The sequence below is a fragment of the Anastrepha ludens genome, chromosome 4, assembly GCF_028408465.1.
Source record: "Anastrepha ludens isolate Willacy chromosome 4, idAnaLude1.1, whole genome shotgun sequence".
NCBI classification, from domain to species: Eukaryota; Metazoa; Arthropoda; class Insecta; order Diptera; family Tephritidae; genus Anastrepha; species Anastrepha ludens.
Window position 1 is genome coordinate 73,833,128 of NC_071500.1, and position 21,865 is coordinate 73,854,992.

At 38.7% G+C, this 21,865-nt stretch overlaps 1 protein-coding gene across 1 annotated transcript in view; it reads left to right on the forward strand.

Moving 5' to 3' along the window:
• Positions 1-21: 21 nt before the first annotated feature.
• The window catches only part of LOC128859813 (importin subunit alpha-7), a 34,535-nt gene continuing 12,691 nt past the window's right edge, over positions 22-21,865 (forward strand). Inside the window, exons 1-5 of the mRNA XM_054096903.1 lie at positions 22-286; positions 355-654; positions 755-975; positions 6,432-6,695; positions 6,748-7,087. Of these exons, the coding sequence (XP_053952878.1) occupies positions 110-286; positions 355-654; positions 755-975; positions 6,432-6,695; positions 6,748-7,087 (1,302 nt within the window). The 5' untranslated portion in view covers positions 22-109. The remainder of the gene's footprint in view (positions 287-354; positions 655-754; positions 976-6,431; positions 6,696-6,747; positions 7,088-21,865) is intronic.

Here is a 21,865-nt window from a genome sequence, read left to right on the forward strand (position 1 = left end):
TTAGAATAATCGATAGTTTTATAAAAATCTATATTTCTGTGCCCTGCAGTTATTTAGATTGGGTTTGTCTAATATTTTACATAAACTTTTCTGAGGTGAGGCTGTTATTATGTCAACTACACATAGGCAACGGTATAAAAATGTGGCTTTGGACTCATCTGAAATGCGTCGAAGACGCGAAGAAGAAGGCGTCCAAATTCGTAAGCAAAAACGTGAACAACAATTAATAAAAAGGCGAAATGTTCTGTGTGAAATACCCCAAACTGGGTTGGATGATGGAGTTCAAGTAATTATATATAAATATATTTAAAAAAAGGGAGTGTTGGAATCTTTATATTTAAATTTTTTTTAAAGGAAATCGAAATGCGAAACGGCATTCGTGAGCATAGTTTACAAGGAGAAACCAATCAAAAGAATATAGCAAATGCGAGGCCGCCATTTGAGCCGACACAACCTGTTGTGGACGCCATAATAAGAAAGGAAATGATGGATCTATTGTATAGCGAGAATGAAGCTGAACAGTTGGAAGCTACGCAAAACTTCCGTAAGCTTTTATCCCGTGATCCAAACCCACCGATAGAAGAAGTAATACAAAAGGGAATAGTGCCGCGTTTTGTATTCTTCCTCAAGAATAATTCTAACGCATCATTGCAAGTAATTGTTGTTTTTATCTAATCCAGTCTTAAACAATCAAAAGTTTTAGAATTTCATCGTTGTTTACATACAAGTACGTAACTAATTTTTTATGTTTTAGTTCGAGGCTGCTTGGACATTAACCAATATTGCCTCTGGAACATCGCAGCAAACTGAAATTGTGATTGAAGCGGGTGCTGTTCCTGTATTCATTGAACTATTGTCGAATCAAAATGGCGATGTTCAGGAACAAGCTGTTTGGGCTTTAGGAAACATAGCTGGAGACTCGCCCAGCTGTCGTGACTACTTACTCAATTCAGGAATACTTCAACCATTACTACAGTAAGTTTAATAATTGTACAAATATTTTGAATCATACAGTTTTGGTTGAGTATATTCAGTATATTACAGAAAATTATAAACAGTTGTGAAACACACGGTTTACGTTCAGTGCACTAAGTACACCTATGGCGAAATAATAAAGTGAAAGAAGTAGAGTATGAGAGCTGAGACCTTCAAGACTTTTTAATTGCTTGAGTAGCGTTTTGTCAAATACGTCAATTTTTAAAGAGAAAACTGATATAGAAAAAATTCAAACTATTATTTATAATTAGGTTGTTGTTAGTTTTAGGAAAAAAACACCTCTGAAATTTGATTTGTCCTGCAATAACATGGCAGGATATAAGAAGTGAAGTGATAAGTAGCCGTTTTAACCGGATGCGTTGGTGTGTGACTGCTTAACCTGAAACACCAAAATGTTAGAAACAGTTTTTTTTTCTAATCGCGGTCGCCTCTTGCCAGGCAAACCTCCGTGTGTATTTTTGATACGCAAAAGTTCTTCATAAAAATAAAAGCCGTTTGGGAAAAAGAGGAGGAGTTCGGCTAAAGCCCCTAAAAGGGGGTAAGTGCCAATTATATTATATATATAGAGTGAATCAAAAATAAACTGGTACACTTGTTCTGATTTCATTCATTAGTAACTTGAGAACGGTTCAATCAATATTCCAAAGGCAAAAGCCAATATAAAGTATTCAATTTAGTATTTTATTATAAAAACCGAAAATAATATATTTAATTTATTTGGAAGTTGCCAGGAAACAAAATACTGTATTAATTTTACAGTTCAAATATAAAGTGGGACAGTAATGACACTACGAAAATTAAGGAACATTTATGAATTAATGTCTTGTGCAGTATACCCTTGCACTGAATACTGCTTGAAGAGGGCGTTGCATTGAGTCTACTATAGTTTCATTTAATTACAAAACTTGTGACTTTTCATTGTTTAATAGCCATTTTTTAAGCTTCATTGAGAAGAGTTACTCTCCGCCACTGATGTTTCAGAGTGTTATCGTACCTTTAAAACAGTACCTACTGTTTGATATGCAAACTAAAAAGTTTGAAGAACCTAAAGAATACATTTTTACAAAGCTTAAAAAATCTGGACGCCAAATTTTTTTTGCAAAATATCAAAAATATCTCAAGGAGTTTAACGGTTGTATAAATTTCTTTACAATAACTACATGCTTGAGGTGGAGTCGAATATATAAGGTAATCCACAGGCTCTTTGGAGTTTTATTAAACCAAAAAATCTACCTCTAGTAAACCACTAGCTGTATTGCTCGAAGAAAAGTTTGCGAGTAACCGAACAGATGTTGCTAATCGTTATGCCGAATTTTTTAGCTAAAATTTTTCCACAGAACGCTTGCCAATTTTGGCTCTCTGCCTTTGTCTTCCAATGATGTCTCATATAGGATCGCTAAGCTTAAACCGTCTTTAAAAATGTATGTAGGTGGGTTTTTTGCCTTTTTCATCAAAAATATTCCAGGATGGGTTATACCAATATGTATGATTTTTAATAAATCACTTTCCTCGGACATTTTTGTTGATGATTGGAAAGTTATTATTATTATATTAGTTCTCTGTTTAAGAGCGGCAATAAAAATAATGTGCTGCCACCATTGACGGCACACCTACATCTTTCTTGGCTTCTTCCGGGGTTCCTCGGGGAAGTATTTTAGGCCTTTTACTCTTTGTCGAGTTTATTAACGATGTAGGTATTGGTTTTTCTAACGCAAATTTTTTGCTCTATGCAGATGATTTAAAATTTTTTTGTTTCAGTCAAGATCTGTATGACATGCCCAAACTTCAATCTTATATTAATAATTTGCATTTCTGGTGTATTAAAAATCACCTTTCTTTAAATATTAAGAAATCAAATTGCTTCAAAATCACTTTTGCAAAAATGCAAATTTTGTACAGTAAGTACATCTAATAGCACTAGTCTACAAGGAAAAGTATCCGAAATAATTTAAACTAATATCTGCTTCTCTGTCCATGCAAAATTCGGATTGATAACTAAAATTAATTTATTAGTTTGAGTTTTCGAGATATCCTAACCTAAAAGTGCAAAAAACCCCATTTTTGCCCATATTTGAGGTTATGTAGCCTTGCAGATGTTTTCTTTCACCAAAATTAAAGGATGGCATCTTGAAATACAATCCTTCTTTTTTCAAATGGCGTTTTGTTTGCTCAAATATCATTTTTTTTCGCAGAGATATCGCATTTTGAAATTTTCATGTTTCGAAATTTTCCTACACCTGAAAATCGATTAAGATAACATAGACATGATATAGTCGCTTACTAATTTTCTTGGGTTTGAGGGCCTGAAATATATGGATTAATAGTATGTAAATTTGGAGTTTGTGGGAAAGCCTGCTTGCGGTTATGTGGGTTAGCCTGCTCGCGGTATGATAGGGGTGGTTTCTAGGGGTTAGGGCTGTGTGTGACTCGGTACCCAAAGGTTAGATAGTGTAGGGATGTGGTGAGTCAGCACACTTATGGTGTGAGACAAAATTTTAAGAAAAATAAGACTCAATTCAAGAAAATTAGTAAGCGACTATATCATGTCTATGTTATCTTAATCGATTTTCAGGTGTAGGAAAATTTCGAAACATGAAAATTTCAAAATGCGATATCTCTGCGAAAAAAAATGATATTTGAGCAAACAAAACGCCATTTGAAAAAAGAAGGATTGTATTTAAAGATGCCATCCTTTAATTTTGGTGAAAGAAAACATCTGCAAGGCTACATAACCTCAAATATGGGCAAAAATGGGGTTTTTTGCACTTTTAGGTTAGGATATCTCGAAAACTCAAACTAATAGAGCAATTCTGAGGCCAGATTTGGATTCAGCGCATCATAAACCTTCGGAAATATATAGTCTGGTTTCTGGGTCTGAATGTTGGTTAAATTTTGTCGGCCTGTGTAGTTTGTTAGAGTCTGTTGATGAAACAAAAGATCTTGGCATTATTTTTTCATTGAATTGCACATTTAATATTCATATTGACCATATTGTTAGGAAATCTTAATCACAGGCACTAGCTACTAAGACTATGTTTAAGCCTCTCACAAACAAACTAAACATGCTATATTGCTAAAACCGTGAACATACCTTCGAGACGAGTGTACCAACATAAAAATAAGCAAAAATCGAAGGCCGAATGTCAAATGTACGTAGCCCGTGAAATTTGAAACCTTCATCTTATTTTTTGAATACCGCTCGCACACTCAAGCTATATACGTCTTTTGTACCTTCCAGTTTGGAATATGTTACGTTCGTTTGCCGACCATAACAATAATTCTATTAATCATATCCAGCGTGTTCAGAAGGTCTTTCTTAAATTTTCTTTGCGATTATTGAATTTTTCTGAGCCTACGTCTTCTTATAATTTTCGCTTGCTTCTAATAAGCCTTATGCCCTTAGAATCTCGAAACACTACTCTCACTGTCCTTTATGTTTAATGTTGGTTATGGCTCTTTAGATTGTACTTCTTTATTAATATATATCGTATCAATTTTAATATTCCGCAAAGAAGACTACGTGTATCTCTTTTTATGTTGCTAATTGGAAAGCTGAGTATACATTACTCCAATTGCGCGTGCACTTAGTGAACTAAATAAGATCTAAAGTTCTATATCAATTGATTTTTCTGTAGCAAAATGTAAGTTTCTCAAAACTTTCAACTCTTACTTTTGCTCTGTTTTTGCTAAGGTTTTGCAATTAATTTTTAGTGCTTTTAGTAATAAACTTTTTATTTGCTATAGTCTGTAAAAAACTTGTATTTTTTAGACTAAATTTATATGATAAACTGATTTTTTTGTCCGGATGAGGGGGTTTAAAATGCGTATTGCATCATCAAAGCTGCCGTCGTAGCAGTGGCATGCCCGGAGACTAAAAAATTCCCTTATTTCATAACACAACAAGTCTATCGGTATTAACCGCTATTATTTATTACAGGGCTGCCGTTCGTTTTATGATGCTAAGAGCTTGTCTTATGTTTGTTATCAGTTTACTGAGTAGGGATGCCATCTTAGCGGCTTTCTCTGCTGCGTATTTTATTTAGACCCAGGAGGTTAGTCTTGAGTCCAGTCTTGTGCGTAGGTACTTTAGAACCTTTTTTAAAGATAGCGTATTTGAGCAAGTTTGCACGGGATGTGTTTCCTGGTTAGAAGTATTAGTTCCGTTTTCTCTGTCGGTAATTTGAGTCCACGTGAATCTAGCCACATTTGTGCCCGCATCATAACTTCGTAAATTTTTAACTGCAAGGTTTCGTGCTGTGATGACTGCAGGGATATCGTCTGCGTATCCGATTAGAAAGGTACCATCGGACATTTCTATATTGAATATCTCGTCATAGCTAATGTTCCACAAGTCGGGACCGGGAATTGATCCTTGTACCGCTCCGGGTGTGTCGTCTATACAACGAGAACCCTCTGGGGTTTGATAGACGCGTCTAAAGCCGTGCTGTCTTGCTGATAGTCGCGGCGTTATCTATGGCTGCGACTAGTCTAGGCTTGATCAGTCTTTCAAGGAGCTGACCTGCTGTGTCGAGCATGCATAATCCTCCTTGCTTATTAGCACGAGCTGCTGCTTTTTCCAGATTTCTGGTAAAATTCCCTCTCTTAGACAGGCTTTGTACATGTCTAGTAAGACTTGTGGTCGCATTTTTGCGATCTCCTTGAGGACTTCTGCGGGTACTCCATAAGGTCCTTGTGCCTTGTTGTTTTTGAGCTTGCTTGCAGCTGACTGGAGTTCCTTAATGCCACGTTTACTCAATGCCTTCTCTAAATTTGTGATTAGGAAAGAGTTAGTTTACTATGTAGTCCATCGCGCATGAACTGAAGCTTCGATACCCAGGGTGTTGCCTTATGTTCTACTCCGAACGAAATATATTGGTCTTCGAGGACCTTCCATGCATTTACTAGTCCAGAAATGCGATCAGATACGAGTGTGATATCTGGTGTTGTTTAAGATTTGTTTAATTTTAATTTTTTAAACTTATATAATCTTTAAAAATATACTTCTGTTTCTACCGCCCCGTATGCGCTGTAAGCAACCTGAAAAGTGCACGATAAGTATAATTAATGACAGAATAGCTCTTAAAGTGAAGTTGAATTCGAGTGAAAATTTTTTTGAAAGAATTAAGATAATAACTTTCTGATTTATATATTTATATTAGCGGTACCCGGGGCGCGTTGCTACACCAACAACTAAAATAAATTTAAGAAAAAATTCCTACTCTGCAGCGCCACCTGGTGGCGAGTGGCATCAATGAGCATATTCTACAAACCTTCTCCGTGGAAAAATACATATGTATATGTATATATAATTTTTATAATAATCGGTTCAGTAATTTTTGAGTTCATCGATGACATACAGACAAACCTTCATTTTTATATTATATTATATATAAAGATTGTATAATGCAAAAATATTTTTTTTTGTTATTGAACAGTGTATTAAGTACCACAAATCGCCTGACTATGATAAGGAATGCTGTATGGACTCTTTCGAATTTGTGTCGCGGTAAAAATCCTCCGGCGGATTTTTCGAAAATTGTTAACGGTCTACCGATCCTAGCTCGACTTTTAAATCACACAGATCCCGATATACTAAGTGACGCTTGTTGGGCCATCAGTTACTTGTCGGATGGGCCAAATGATAAAGTTCAGGCTGTTATAGATGCGGGAGTGTGCCGACGCCTTGTGGAACTCTTAATGTAACTTTTTAATATATGCAAAATATTCTGGTAATGAACTTTATTTTACTAGGCATCCACAGAGCAATGTGGTTACAGCGGCACTTCGAGCTGTTGGCAATATCGTAACCGGAGATGATGTTCAAACTCAAGTGATTTTAAACTGTAATGCATTGTCATGCATAAATATTTTATTGAACTCTCAATATGAAACTATTAAAAAAGAGGCATGTTGGACTATTTCTAACGTTGCGGCGGGTAATAGGCAACAAATTCAGGCTGTGATTGATGCCAATGTTTTTCCTGTACTTATAACTATAATGCAAAATGCCGATTTTAAAACTAAAAAGGAAGCCGCTTGGGCAATAACAAATGCTACCAGCAGTGGAACAGCGGAACAAATACGATATTTGGTAACTACAATACTTTTCTATACATAATTATATATATATCGAGACTTAGAAGCCCAGACTCTGCCCCTCACCACATACAAATTTCTTACAAGCAAAACTTAAATTTGTTAGAACAGCTAACGAAAAATTGTGTAGCGAACCAATCTGCAGAATTTCTCGACATTTGTAGGCCAAATGCTGAAACACAGAATTCGTGCTGAGCTAAAATAAGCATACCGTTAGCAAACCGATTTCTATTGTAACGGGGATTTCTATTATAATTGGCGGTCGCCCAATCTCAATGTTCTGGTGCGTGGCTACCATTTAGGAGTGCGCATGTTTGAATCTCCGTGCTTGAAAGACCAAATGCTGGAAAAAGGTTTCTTCAAATAGCGGTCGCCCCTATGCAGGTAATGGCAAACTTGTGTATGGGGTATTTCTGTCATGAAAAAGCTCCTCATAAAAAAATCATCTGCAATTCGAAGTCGGCTTAAAACTGTAGGTCCCTCCATTTGTGGAAAAACATCAATACGCACGCCACAAATAGGAGGAGAAGCTTGACTAAACTACCAAAAAATGGTGTAAGTGCCAATTATATCGCACCCTAAATACAAAAGGGTCACAACTCAAAATGTACTTCTGCTCAAATATGAACGAGACGTTATCAATAAAACGGTCCGCGGATGACATATGGCAAAAATCAATTTTTTGTTTTTTGGTAGGACTGTTATAAGCTTACATGGCAAATTTCAGCGTGATATGTCACATAGTTTGTTTTCTGTGCTACTGTAAACAAGTCAAGCTCGAGTGTAGAAAATTTTGAGTTGTGACCCTTTTGTATTTAGGGTGCGATATATCCATATTTACAACGGCTACCCGCGCAGACACATGAATTCTGCAGAAGCCGTCTAGATGAAGAAGAGGAAAAGATGATTTCGCACTTTCTGTGCTCTATCCCACTTTAGGTAGACAATTCTTTAATGAGTTAGAAGATCGCAGCACTGTGGAAATCAAGGATCTGTTAAAGTTTTAGGTGGTAACAACGAGAAAACGGCTGTCGTTTATTTATTTTTGGTAATGAAAGAAAGTTGTGCACGCGAATGCGAATTTAAAAGATTTATTTTTTAAGTTTGTACGTTATCATAAAATATAGAGGTCATTACGTGTTTTTTGTTTATCTTTTTATGAAGAAGTTGATTTGGCATGCCGAAAGCGGCAAGCAAAATATTAATTGAACATTTGCTACCAAAAGACACGCAAATCACTTCCTTGCTCTTTTATATACGAGCAAATGTTGGTAGATAATTATTATATTAAAAGGAAACACGTGTATACTGTGTTAGTCACAAAAAAGCTTGCTAGGCACTTGCCTTTTTCTTTCCCTCTTTATTCATTTTTTATATAGGTATGCATTTGCATAGTGTTCAAGGGCATGCAAAGTTGCATTTTCAAAGCCGTGTTGACAAGAACTAAAGTGTAAATAGAACAGGGTTGCTTTTGTGGCCACATTTAGTTGACTTTGTTGTAAGGTATGATTTGTTAGGTGCGTGACTACCATTCGGAAGTGCACAGGTTCGAAACCCCGGACATGAAATATCAATTGATAGGTTTTTTTCGAAAAGGGGTCGCTCCTCGGCAGACAATGGCAAACCTGCGCGTCATGTTTTCTGTTATGAAAAATCTCCTCATAAAAAACCTATCGTTTGGAGTCGGCATAGAACTATAGGTCCCTCCATTTGTGGAAAATATCAAGTAAAATCACTACGAAGAGCAGAAACAACCAAAAAGCGCGTAAGTACCAATTATGTACAGGGTGAACGATACGAAGTGTTAACAACTTCACACTGCTTATATCTGTAAAACAGCTCATGACATCAACGTGAAAATTGTTCTAATGACAGTTCAATATATTGTTTATAAGCCATCAAAAGCATTTGCGTCTCAGTTTTGTTGAATTTTTTTTTCTGTGATGGAATTCAAACGTAATAGTGTGATTGCGTTATATTTGGCTGGAAAATCACAACCAGCCATTGTTCGTGAGCCCAGTCACCCCAAAGTGAATAAAATGTTTGTGTATCGCACTATAAAACGTTACAATGATACTGGTAGCATTGCAAAACGCTATGGAGGCGGACCAAAAAAAACCGCAACAACACCAGAAATGGTTGGGAAAGTGAAGGCTTGACTTGAACGAAATCCACGTCGAAGTGGAAGAAAAATGGCCAAAGAACTGAAAATATCGCAAGACAGCATCAAGGCTTTACAAGTTCCAAAAAGCAGACGATCTTTCAACCCAGCAAAAAAAAGTTCGGTGCGAAAGAGCAAAGGAGTTGTTGCGCTTGCACGAACGTGGCGAATTTCCTAATATTGTGTTTTCTGATGAAAAAAATGTCCCAATTGAGCAGTTCATAAACACTCAAAACGGTCATGTTTACTTGACCGAACGCTCATACGAGAATTTGAGCCTACGTATGGCCACTCGAAGCAATTTCCCATCGCAAGTAATGGTTTGGGCCGCAGTGACCGCTGATGGACGCTCTACAACCGTTTTTATCGAGCCTGGTGTCAAAGTGAATGCGACTTATTATCGGGAAAACGTTTTAGAAGCTGTTTTAGAGTCGTGGACACGCAAACATTTCGGTCGTAGACCATGGACGTTCCAACAGGACTCGGCACCGTGTCATAAAGCTCGTGTCAACCAAGAATGGTTAAAAAATCATGTCCACACTTCATTTCGTCCATACAATGGCTTTCGAATTCGCCAGACGCAAATCCGATGGCCAATTCCATCTGATCCATTTTAGAGAGCAAGTTAAGGACTAAAAAATATGTCAGTATGGATGCGCTGAAAAAAGCGATTATACGAGAATGGGCCAAAATATCTCAAAATCACACTCGTGAAGCATGCAACTCATTTTTTTGACGGTTTGAAGGCTATAGTCAAGGCGAAAGGTGGTCATATCGAGCTAAAGTGAATATATGTTAAAATTGTAATCATTTTTGAACAATTTTGTCTTTGAAATCAATAAAAACAAATTTCACACAAAAAAGTTATGGTGTTTTGAATAGGTAACCCTTCATATCGATTACCCTGTATATATACAAAGTGAATTTTCAAATTTCGCGGGCTACGTACAATCGACGTATTGTCGAGGAGGCAATAGTCCACACCGGACTGTAATGCCAAGATCATGATGCTGATGACATTCGACTTTCGATTATTATTTTTTTATGTTGGTACACTCGTCTCGAAGATATGTTCACAATTTTTGCAATATATCATGTTTAGTTTGTTTGTGAGAGGTATAAATAAGACAAGTGTTTTGCGTGTTCGGAGATTTTCTGCTACACAACAGGGAGCAACGTAGTCACTCGTTAAGTATAGGGTGGTGCGCACGCCAAAGCACCTCCGAAAGTGGCACCAGCCATTGCAAGAATTGGATTTGACTTATGTCAGATTCAGAAGTACTCTGGTCTGACGTACGGAAATAAACTGCAGGGGGCCAAGACGTGCTGATTGGCGCCCGCACGCAACTTGGAGCAAGAAGTAGAAGGTCCTAATTTCGGACTTATAGATTCATAGCCCTACTTTATACAGTTCCCATTCCGAGGGAGGCTTGATTCTTTTAGCCCTAAGCTCAGATAGTTCAGTTGTCCACCAAGGCTGTTTTTCCTTCTTAGGGGCAGTTCTAAGTGGACAAGAGCTTTCAAGGGCATTGTTGCAAGCTGAGGTGAACATCTCGACCAACTCGATCGCTCCTTCGATGAATCTAGATTTTCTCCTGGTGCTTCGGGGAGTAGGCTCAGCAGATTTCTGCAATATGTATCCCAGTCCGTTCTCCTCAGGTTCCAGTAGGAGGATCTTTTAGGATGAGTTTCAGTGATATAATATAATAATAACTGAATATACCTATGATCCGAGAAGAAGGCGAATCACCTCTTCTCTGGCTGTGGTAATAAAAGGTCCTTAACCCTGTTACAAATAAAAAAGTCTTCGTTTAAAATAAAATCAAAAAGTGACTCACCTCTCGCATTGAAGTTTGAACTTCCCAGCAGGTGTGATGGGAATTCGGTCAGTGCCTATGATAACGTCGAGTTTCGCTTCTCTTAGCAGCACCGGAGGTGGCTCCACCTCATCATGTGCCATATACACCGACATCAGCCATTGCTTTGCAGTAGGGTCTTCCAGCTCACCGTCACAATGTCTTCATTGCTGAAATTAGGCAAAATGAATAAGTTCCTTCCTGATGAGCATATAGGATCTTGGTTTACCTCTCCTGTTATGCGCCACCAGTTTGTAGCTTTTCGTCTTAAGCCCAGAAATACTCAGGACTATATCAGCTCCACCTTGCTCAAGGTGGATTAATAAATTGGTGGACGCCGCCTTAGAGTGCTGCATATTTTTCTAACGCATATGACTCTTCCATGATCCTCTCCAGCACCCTAAGGGCGATGTCCTCGCTCTCCGAGGCTAAAAGGCTTTCCTCCTCCGCCCTGTCGAAGAATGGCCCGATGCTTATGACGGACCCCGGTAAAGAGTGGTCGTCACCAGGTTGCGCCATCCCATTATGTGAGGTGGAAGCCGTAGGGGCTGAGGGCACTTTTTTAGTCAGGAGGTGTAAATCAAAATGTCTGAAACATCATCAAAGGTGCCGTCACACCAATGGTATGTGGGGAATGCTCCCACTAACACTATAATATTCCTCCTCCTCGGCTGATTTCCACCCTGGAACCGCGTTAGCATTTCTTCAAGGTGGAGCCGCGTTTATGTCTACTGACACAACAGGTTCCTGCGCCCAGGTTCCGCTCCTGTGGGCGTATGGAGATTTTACGCCATCGCTGGTATTCACTCCTCCCACTGGCTTCGAAAGCGGCTGTGGGGGGAATTAAACATCGGAAAAAATGCAATAGTCCGATACTCACAAACTATTGTCTTGTCTTCAGTTCGGTACTGTTGTGAGTGTTTAGCTCAAGCGTCTGTGTCCGTCGTCGGTTTGTCTAAAACACTTCATCTCCACAGTCCACCTGCTAGCAAAGGTACCAAAAACTTTGTAATCAACGAATAGGCTTTATATTTATAAGGTTGTTTGGTATTTTTTCCCCTTCCTTTTCTCCTAAGAACTGTCGAATTATGTCTTAGCTGGATTAAGTACATTGTATAAAAAATTATCTAGCTGGTCTTGCTCCCTAATTAATTTAGTATCTTAATAGTATTGAATACTTAGTCTATCTTTCTGCGTCTACTGCTGCTGCCGCTGTTGTTGCTGCAGTAGCAACTGCTGCTGTCGTTTCTGGGCTTTTCTTTCCCAGTCAATGAGGTTGAGCCTCGTCACGACTGTAGCCGCGAACGTTTTTGCGGCGCCCCATTTAGTGATGGTCGAGCACATATCCTGGTCAAATCTTGCGTGGCATGGCGGGTGTTCGAATGCCTTCGCCAGCATTGCTCGTTCTTCACTGAAACGTCTGCAGTGAAAGGCCACATGTTCTGCGCTCTCGACTGTATTCGAGCAACTCGGGCAAAAAGAGCTGTCGGCCAGCTGGAAACGGTGTAGATATTCAAGGAAGCAGTCGTGTCCGGTGAGTATCTGAGTTAGGTAGTAGTCAATATCGCCATGCTTCCTATTCATCCACCCTTCAAGGTTCGGTATGAGTTTCTAAGTCCACCAGCCCTTGGTTGACTCATCCCATCTTCTTTGCCATTCGACCATCGACCGCGTTCTTTCTACCGCCTTTTCTGCTATCGTCGGTTTCACTCCTTTTACTCCATAGAGACTATACAGCTCCATCGCATGAATGTCCACTGGTATCCTTCTAGCAATAACGCATATTACGTCGTCTGATATCGTTCTATAAGTGCATATAATACGATAGAGTCCGTCACAGTCGATATGAGTCGTCTCCTCTCTCCTTGCGGGCCACCTATGTTAGGCAGAGTTCTCGCTAGTGCGCCATTGACAGCCGCTGCTTTACAATTAACTGCTGCCAGATGATGTTTGAAGCTTAGTCTCGTGTCAAGCATGACTCCGAAATATTTAATCGCCTCCTGTGAAAATATTTCATGACCGCCAACTGTGATTCTCATAATTCTTTTTTGCTTCCACGCACTTATAATCACGGCCTCTGTTTTCTGGGCTGCCAGCTCTAATCCCGCATTACCGAGCCATCGCTGTACTCTCGCTGCTGCATCGTTACATTTTTCTTCCAGCTGATCTAATCGTTTGGCTACCGCTACCAGCGCAATATCATCAGCATATCCTACGATCTCCACCTTTTCGGGAAGTTTCAGTTTTAAGACCCCGTTGTACATAACGTTCCAGAGTGTTGGCCCCAGGACCGATCCCTGAGGGACCCCACCAGTAACTTCGTACTTTTTTGGCCCATTATCAGTATCGTACTGTAGAATACGGTTGCTGAAATTGCTTCTTATAATGCGCAAGAGATAACATGGCACTTTCAAAAGTTTTAGGGCTAGCAGTATGTTAGACCATTTTGCCGAATTGAAAGCATTCTTTACATCCAAGGTGATGACTGCGCAATATTTCATGGATGAGCTTACCCCGCTGATAGCTTCCCGAGCTATGTTTGTGACTATTCGGATAGCATTCCACGGTTGACCTTGCTCGTTGGAAGCCAAACAGTTTATCAGCGAGTCCCATCTGGCCCAGGCGCCTTACAGTCTTTTACACGTTTTAGTGTGTTTAGCACTTCTTTCGGTGTTACCGGTTGTACGTTTGGAATTGCATTTATGCCATATACCTTGTCGCTTGTTTCCCCCTGTGGAGGAAAGAGCTCCACTATTATTTGTTGCAGCAAGTGCTGCGGTACTCTAGGGCCTTTCACTTTTTGCATCACCGTTTTATACGCCAGTCCCCAGGGTTCAGTATCTGCACCATCTCACATTTGTTTGAAGCAACGATTTTTGCTTTCTCTAATTGCTTTTTTCAGTTCCTGCTTTCGTGCTCTATACTCTGCATGAAAGCCATTCAAGGTTGGTCGATAACGCGCTCTTGTTACTCTTCTTCGCGCCTTGATGCAGGCTTTATCTACATCTGGGCATCGATACTTCACAAGCGGCTTCTATCTGGGCGGCCATATGTTCCGCCAAACCGTCCGCACTCATGGCGGGAAGGTAAGCATCATCCCTAAATGTCTCGGCATTGAAGGCCGTTTTTTTCCACTTTTGTCGTGTCTTCCATCTTTATAGTTTCGCCTATCCTCCAGTATTTCTATTATTACGGCCAGATGGTCACTATGTGTGTGGATGGACTTTTCGACCCTCCACTTCGCTCGATTTGCCGTTACGCGGTCTGCAAATGTCAGGTCAATTATGGACCGCCCTCTACAGCAATCGAAAGTGAAAATTCCGGGAGTATTAAGAAATACGAAGTCCATTGCCGCGAAGGTTTTCTCCACCAATCGTCCCCTTGGACTTGTGTGCATGCTACCCCAGGTTCTCGACCAAGTGTTAAAGTCCCCAGTAACGAGGATTGGACGCTTCCCTCTTAGCTCCAGCTCGAGGGCCGTCATCATGCGTGCGAATTTTTCTAACGGCCATCTAGGCGGCGCATAGCAGCTTACACAATAAACACCATCTAATTTCGCCCACGTATAGCCGGAGTCTGATATCGGCTTCTTGCATTGGGGAAACTTGTCAGTCACCACCCATGCCGCAGCTAGCCTTTCAGAGTCCGACATCCAACTGTGGGAGTTGATGTTTTCGTAGGGCTCAGAAAGAAGAGCAACATCTACATTATTTTCAGCAAGCGTTTGCCATAGTAGGTCAGTGGTTGGTGTTGAGCTGCAAAATCTTCATGTTTTAAGTTTGTGCACCGCCTCTTGATAGGGGCTGAGGGCACTAGATGGCAGTGAAGCCGTCTAGCTTAGGTGGAGCCGTCATTGGCGAACGCAGCAGAAATATACTTTGGGTCCAAGGATGGGCTCAATGCCAGCCCTGCGAAGAAGTTTTTGGAGCAGTCTTGCTACTTGGAGCTGATGATGAAAGTCGAGGGGTGAGGTAGGGTCCACTAGACAGGGCTAGTTTACTGGGGCGGCAGCCCATGGTCGGGAAAAAACCCGAGGCATTCCGGTAACGTAGAACCTGTTGTCATGAGAATGCTTCCCTTTCTATCCCATCTTTGGGTATTTTCCCCTATTTTATAAATTCTTTAACAAACACATTTGCGCACCTTTGTATAAAATAGTTTTGCAATATGAAGTCCGGGGAAAGGCTAAACATAGTTTTTAAAGCCTTGAACTGTTCCGAAAAGATACATGGTATATAATTTATTAACTATTCTAGCCACTCTTCCCTAATAACTTGCGATAATGAAAGATAATTTTCGTCGACTTCGTTTTCAAGTTTTTCGCTCTTTTTATAAGAAAACCTATAATAATACTTTTTTTATGATAATAGGTCATATTCAATCACTGTAGTAAAGTCGAAAAGTAGACCGTTAATATTAATGCCAGGGTCTGTCCACTTCGTATTTTTCACGCACATACAATAGTTTAATATTGTGGCAGAAGATTCTTGAAGCAAAACTGGTATTTAATTTCGCATTAAAATAAATGTTCCCCTGTTTTTATCGGGTTTAAGTATGCTGCGAGTTCCCTGTATGCTTTTATAATAATATTTATAATACTAGTGTAGCAAACCATATTTATTCAAAAATGCTTATTAATTATTTTATTTATTTATACCTTGACTAAACTTTCCATTACTACCAAAATATAATTGGATGGTTAGCGAAGGGGGAGGCAGCGTGGCATCGCCAATCATTCCCATTAGAAAGAGCAAGGTTCCGCCTTATAACTATGAAAGTCCCAACCTCCTATGGTCTCTATAGAACCACCACGAAAAGAGTAAAAATTACGTTTTTTCACGACAGTATTTGCTTACTCTACTGAAATATCGTTGAAGAGAAATGTATAACGCAATTGTTATTCCTGCAAGCATTTAACTAAGGTTTTATAATTCACATTTATGAAAATTTTGTTTTATCGTAAAATTTATAAGTGTATTTTTAAAAAGAACAAACATCGCAGGTGAAAGTTTGGAATAAAAACTTACTCGATTTTTTAGTCCAAATTTTCACTATTCACTATTCATTTTTACTATAAAAATATTGTTTTATTGTAACACGTATAGATGTATATTTAAAAAACTAAAAAAAAGCTCCGCAAGAAAAATTCTTTACTATTTATGAAAGCATTGTTTTACCGAAAACCGAGGGTCAATTTTACTCATTTTAAAAACCATAAAAGTTCTATCGAACCTCAGTTTTTGGTTTTTCCAGCATTTAGGCAAGGTTTTTTAATTCATAATAGATAAAAAAAAGGATATTTTGAACTTTTCGAAAAAAGTGCAGGGTAGCAACTCTTCATCTCTTGTTGCGAATGAATATTGTTCCCTTTCGGTGCTTCTATTTGAGTAAAATAAGTGTGGGAAATTTTTAAGGTTAAATATTCCTATTAATTCTTAATGGTAATTTATAAAAAGTACTATACGAGGCTGATAAATAGTGTACAATAATTTTTAAAATATGTACTTAAAAAAAAAAATAAAAATAAAAATTAGTCTTGCCATAAATTCTGTGAAAAATTTTACAATGCATACGACGAGTCCCAGAAAAAAGTTCCGTTATTTTGCTTTTATTCGTATGCATTGTCTAATCATAAACTATACTAAGTTTTGTGGCAAATTTCGCTTGTTAACAATGGAGTGGGGAGCTAAGGAAAATCGCATTGCAGTGATTGCATTATTTAAGTGTGGTAAAAGTGCAAATAAGATTTACAAACTGCTGAAAAAACTGAATATTTCGCGAATGTTTGTTTACCGCACGATCAATCGGTTTTCCGAAACGACTGAAGTGACAGACTGAAGAAGAAGTCGTCCTTGCGTGGTTCGAACCAGTACAGCTTTAAATCCGTTCGGGAAAAAACTCGTAGAAATCCTCTTAGAAAGCAAAAAATCATGTCCAGAATTAGAATCGACAGATGCAAGCAGCTTCTTCGGTAGCACGCGGTTAACGGCCATGAAAATATTCTGGGTTCACAGCGCAGAAAATTGGTCGTCGGAAAGTCCAGATCTGAATCAATTAGACTTCAGTTGTGGTCAGAATTGGAGAACATGACCTGTCGAAGACCTCACAGAAATTTGTAGAGTCTCAAACAATCTTTGGTTGGATCTATGACGTCAAACCGTGTGTGCTGCAATAGCTGAATGGCCTATTTTTCAACCAGTTTCATTAATGTGTTGCTGAATGGTTGGCTGTTATGCGATCTATTGCATTCACGACATCGACTAGATTTGCATTAAAGAGATTTTACTAATACAAATCTGCATTGCAAAAAAGTTTTAAATGTAGGACACACCGTTTATGTTACACTTAAAATATGTTGTTGACTTAACTTTTAAAGATATGAAAGATGATTTTGGATTTTCTGCATCCTTATTTCCTTGGCTTGTGTTTTCATGAAAAGAAAAGGACGGCTTTGAAGGAAATGTTTCCGTAGCCGAAAGATGCTGATATCTCTTATTGAGATCAGCTTCACACTCATTCCAAAGTAGTTTATCGTAGTCAAGTTGCCCTTCCCACTTCGACCAGGTTGTGGGATTAACCTTCGACATGACTTAATGTATTAAAATGGCTTTGAAAATGTTTTATCACCACTCCAGCATAGCAGTAAATCACACATAGCAGATACGGTCGATCATAGACCTTAATGAAAGCGCTGATGGTTTTTGCATTGTTGGCATCTGAAAAAGCTTGGATATTATGTTCGAAAGTATTAGACATTTTTTAAGGCTAGCCAAATATTTTTGGTAGTTTTTTTTCAACATTGGGAATGCAAAAGTTCTTAGGGCTTCGCCGGATAGCCACGATACGGAACGGTTAAATTTGTCTATGTCCGGAATTGTCGGATTATTATAATATGTACAAGACTCTCAGACAAGTTCCAAAAATCCTTAAATTCAGAATATTATCCATGAAATTTGGCAGCGAAATTTTGGGAAGTCACAAGCCATGAGGCGTAAGATTTAATAGGAGCTTTCGTTTACGACTACGGCTACCTCGATAGATGTCAACTTCTTAAAATTCTTCAATGTCTGGCTGAACTTTAGCTTTTCGCTACAAGTACAGTATTTACGATGTCAAGTCGGCATATTAGATCGGCTGGATGTTTAATGTATGTATATTACGAGCAAATATTTCAATAAGCTTTCGAAAATTTAAAAGCTGGGATCAAAATTAATGGTCAGCTTTTAAATAATATTCGCTACGCCGATGACACAACCCTTTTTATAAGACCTTCACTCGTTGGTGAATGAGTAATTTGGCTAAAATATAAACGTAAAAAAGACAAAATACATGATTGTAAGCTGAAACGGCAACATGTATAATAACAGCATTATTTATATAAACAATCAAGTGATAGAACGTGTCGCTAAATTAAAATATGATATCTTGGCTGTGGATTGGAAGAAAATTTGACTTTTGAATAGGAAATCCGATGCTGAATTGATGCTGTTTGAGAAATATTTGTAACTGGACTGGACTTACAACAATCGGCGACCTTGTGCATACAGCTCGAGTCCGTAAACAATTTGAATTTGAAATAGTTCGCAATATTATATAATTTTATAATTAAGCGTATAAGCGCATTTATTATTGCAGTGATATGTATTTAATAGGTCTATTTATAAGTTCGTGCGGTTTTACAACAGATGGCGTAACTTGATTATTATTCCATCGATCCACATTTCCAAACATTCATTGGAGAGCTACTGTCGTAAGGCACAAACGTCAGTATAAGTTTTTTATTTGAAGCGTAAACAACAATATTTTTACCACACTTGAAAATGTCGAATTTCGTGCCAAATAATGTGTTTTTGCGGGGAATTCTTCTTCATTATTTTAATATGAAGAAAAAAGCAGCCGAAAGTCATCGTATCTTGGTGGAAGTTTATGGTGAGCATGCTCTATCTGAGCGAACGTGCCAGAAGTGGTTTGCACGCTTTAAAAGTGGTGATTTTGGCTTGGAAGACGAAGAACGCGAGGGTGCGCCGCCAAAGTTCATGGATACCGAATTGGAGGAATTGCTCGATCAAGATCCGGCTCAAACGCAAGAAGAGGTTGCAAAAACTTTGGGAGTTGATCAATCAACCATTTCCAAACGTTTAAAAGCCATGGGAATGATCCGAAAGGTAGGCCATTGGGTGCCGTATGAATTGAAGCCAAGAGACGTTGAACGCCGTTTTATGGCATGCGAACAACTGCTTCAACGGCACAAAAGAAAGGGTTTTTTGCATCGAATTGTGACTGGCGATGAAAAGTGGGTCCATTACGACAATCCAAAACGTCGGGCAACGTATGGATACCCTGGCCATGCTTCAACATCGACGTCGGCGCAGAATATTCATGGCCTGAAGGTTATGCTGTGTATCTGGTGGGACCAGCTGGGTGTTGTGTATTATGAGCTACTGAAACCGAATGAAACGATTACGGGGGATGTCTACCGACGACAATTGATGCGTTTGAGCCGAGCACTGCGAGAAAAACGGCCGCAATACGCCGATAGACACGACAAAGTTATTTTGCAACATGACAATGCTCGGCCACATGTTGCACAAGTGGTCAAAACATACTTAGAAACGCTCAAATGGGATGTCCTACCCCACCCGCTGTATAGTCCAGACCTTGCGCCATCCGATTACTATCTCTTCCGATCGATGCAACATGGCCTGGCTGACCAGCACTTCCGTAATTACGATGAAGTCAAAAAATGGATCGATTCGTGGATTGCGGCAAAACCGACCGAATTTTTCACAAAGGGAATCCGTGAATTGCCAGAAAGATGGGAAAAAGTAGTAGTAAGCGATGGACAATATTTTGAATATTAAATTTGTAACCATTTTACGTCAATAAAGTTTCAAATTTCGAAAAAAAACCGCACGAACTTATTCATAGTCCTATTAATTAAATTTAATGTATTTCCATGAATTCGATAACATCCAATGTGGATATTCAATAAAGAAGAAGAATGTTAATTTATCAATCATGTCGGTTTTTATTTTTGGAATGCTCTTTTTTAATATAGTACTTTGTCTTGGTCTGGCTTTGCGGATTTTCGTTTTTATTGTTTATGGCTGTTTGTTCTCAAGAATGCGGCGACAATGATTTTCCTCGGGGGGTTTTTCAACAAAAAAAGCGAAAACGAAAACGAAAAACGAGCACAAGTGACAAAATTACGAAATGGTCGAATTCAATATAGATAAAAAGTGGTGTTAATGTATTTGAAGACTTGATTCGAGGATGCTTACGTGCGGAAGACCTCAAATTCCGGAGTACATTGAAAAATCACTGCTCTCATTAACACTCAAAAAAAAATTTACAAATTCATAACGGTATTGGGCAAAGGTATAGTAGTTGCTTACGTCGGTAGTAGTAAGTAGTTTATTCGCTGTCTATTTGTTTTTACCGCCAATTTGAATGCAGTTTTGACGAATACAGTTTACCAAAACGCGTTATTACTGTCCGCTGCGAAAATGTTTGAAAGAACCATCCAATCTTGGATTTTACAAGAAGATAATGATCTCAAGCATCTAAGCCGAAGGTGTGTAGAATGGAAACTGTTGACGCAACGAAGTAGCTTTCAATACCAATGTACATTTTCAATAGTATAGCACATTAATACTACTTTATGTGACCATTAATTGTTCTTTAGTCTGCATTCCAGTTATTCGAAATTTTGTACAGGGTGGGCCATATAGCGTTTGCTTTTTGAACCACGTATTTTTTTGAGAATGGTAACACAAATGACATGTCAAACGTGTTCATAATTTACTTAAAGGTTTGACATTTACGAAATGGGACACTATACGCTTGAACAAAATTGGGAAATATTGAAAACCTATTTCCAAAGTGGTGAGTCTTCTTCTTCTTCCGCGGTTACAGTAAATGCCGAGGGTTACCGTGACATGCTCAACGAGTTTTTGTTTCCAAAAATTGAAGAGGATGACATGGACGACATTTGGTTTCAACAGGACGGTGCAACTTGTCACACTACCAAAGATACACTCGAACCTTTGGCTACCGTTTTTGAAAACCGATTAATCAGCCGAAATTCCGATATCAATTGGCCGCCTCGGAGCTGTGATTTAAGCCCGTTGGACTATTTTTTGTGGGGAGCCGTTAAGGACAAATGCTATGCGAACCATCCAGAGACGATTGATGCTTTAAAACACGAAATCGAAGTTGCCATTCATGAAATTGGAGCCCAAACAATCGAAAATGTGCTTAAAAATTGGGGGATCGAATGGCCTACTGTAAAGCCAGTCGTGGCAGTCATTTGAATTTGAACGATATTATTTTCTTTCTTTCTGTCTTTGTAAACTCTTAACAAGTGAGGTAATAATTAAAACATTAAATACATAACTCTAACTTCGTTTTATTCCTAAACGGCTACGGGCCTAGAACCATCGAAGACCTGTATTGTATTTCAAACTAAAATAAACTTAATTTTCCGCGGCGTGAAATAAAAAGTAATATTAATTCCACGAAAATTGCGAAAATGGTGGGGGTCGTTCGTATCAAGCCTGTAAATGCGAAGAATTACGACATATGGAAGCTACATTTGCGTGCGGTTTTAATTAAAATGATTTATGAGCAAATGTGAACGGGAACACAGAGTGTCCGGATGATGCAGCAGTGAATAAAAAAAGTATTTAAAAGCATGCGTCGATAGTATGCTTGCAATAAGTTCAACAGAATTAAATCTAATTTCTGAGTGTACAAG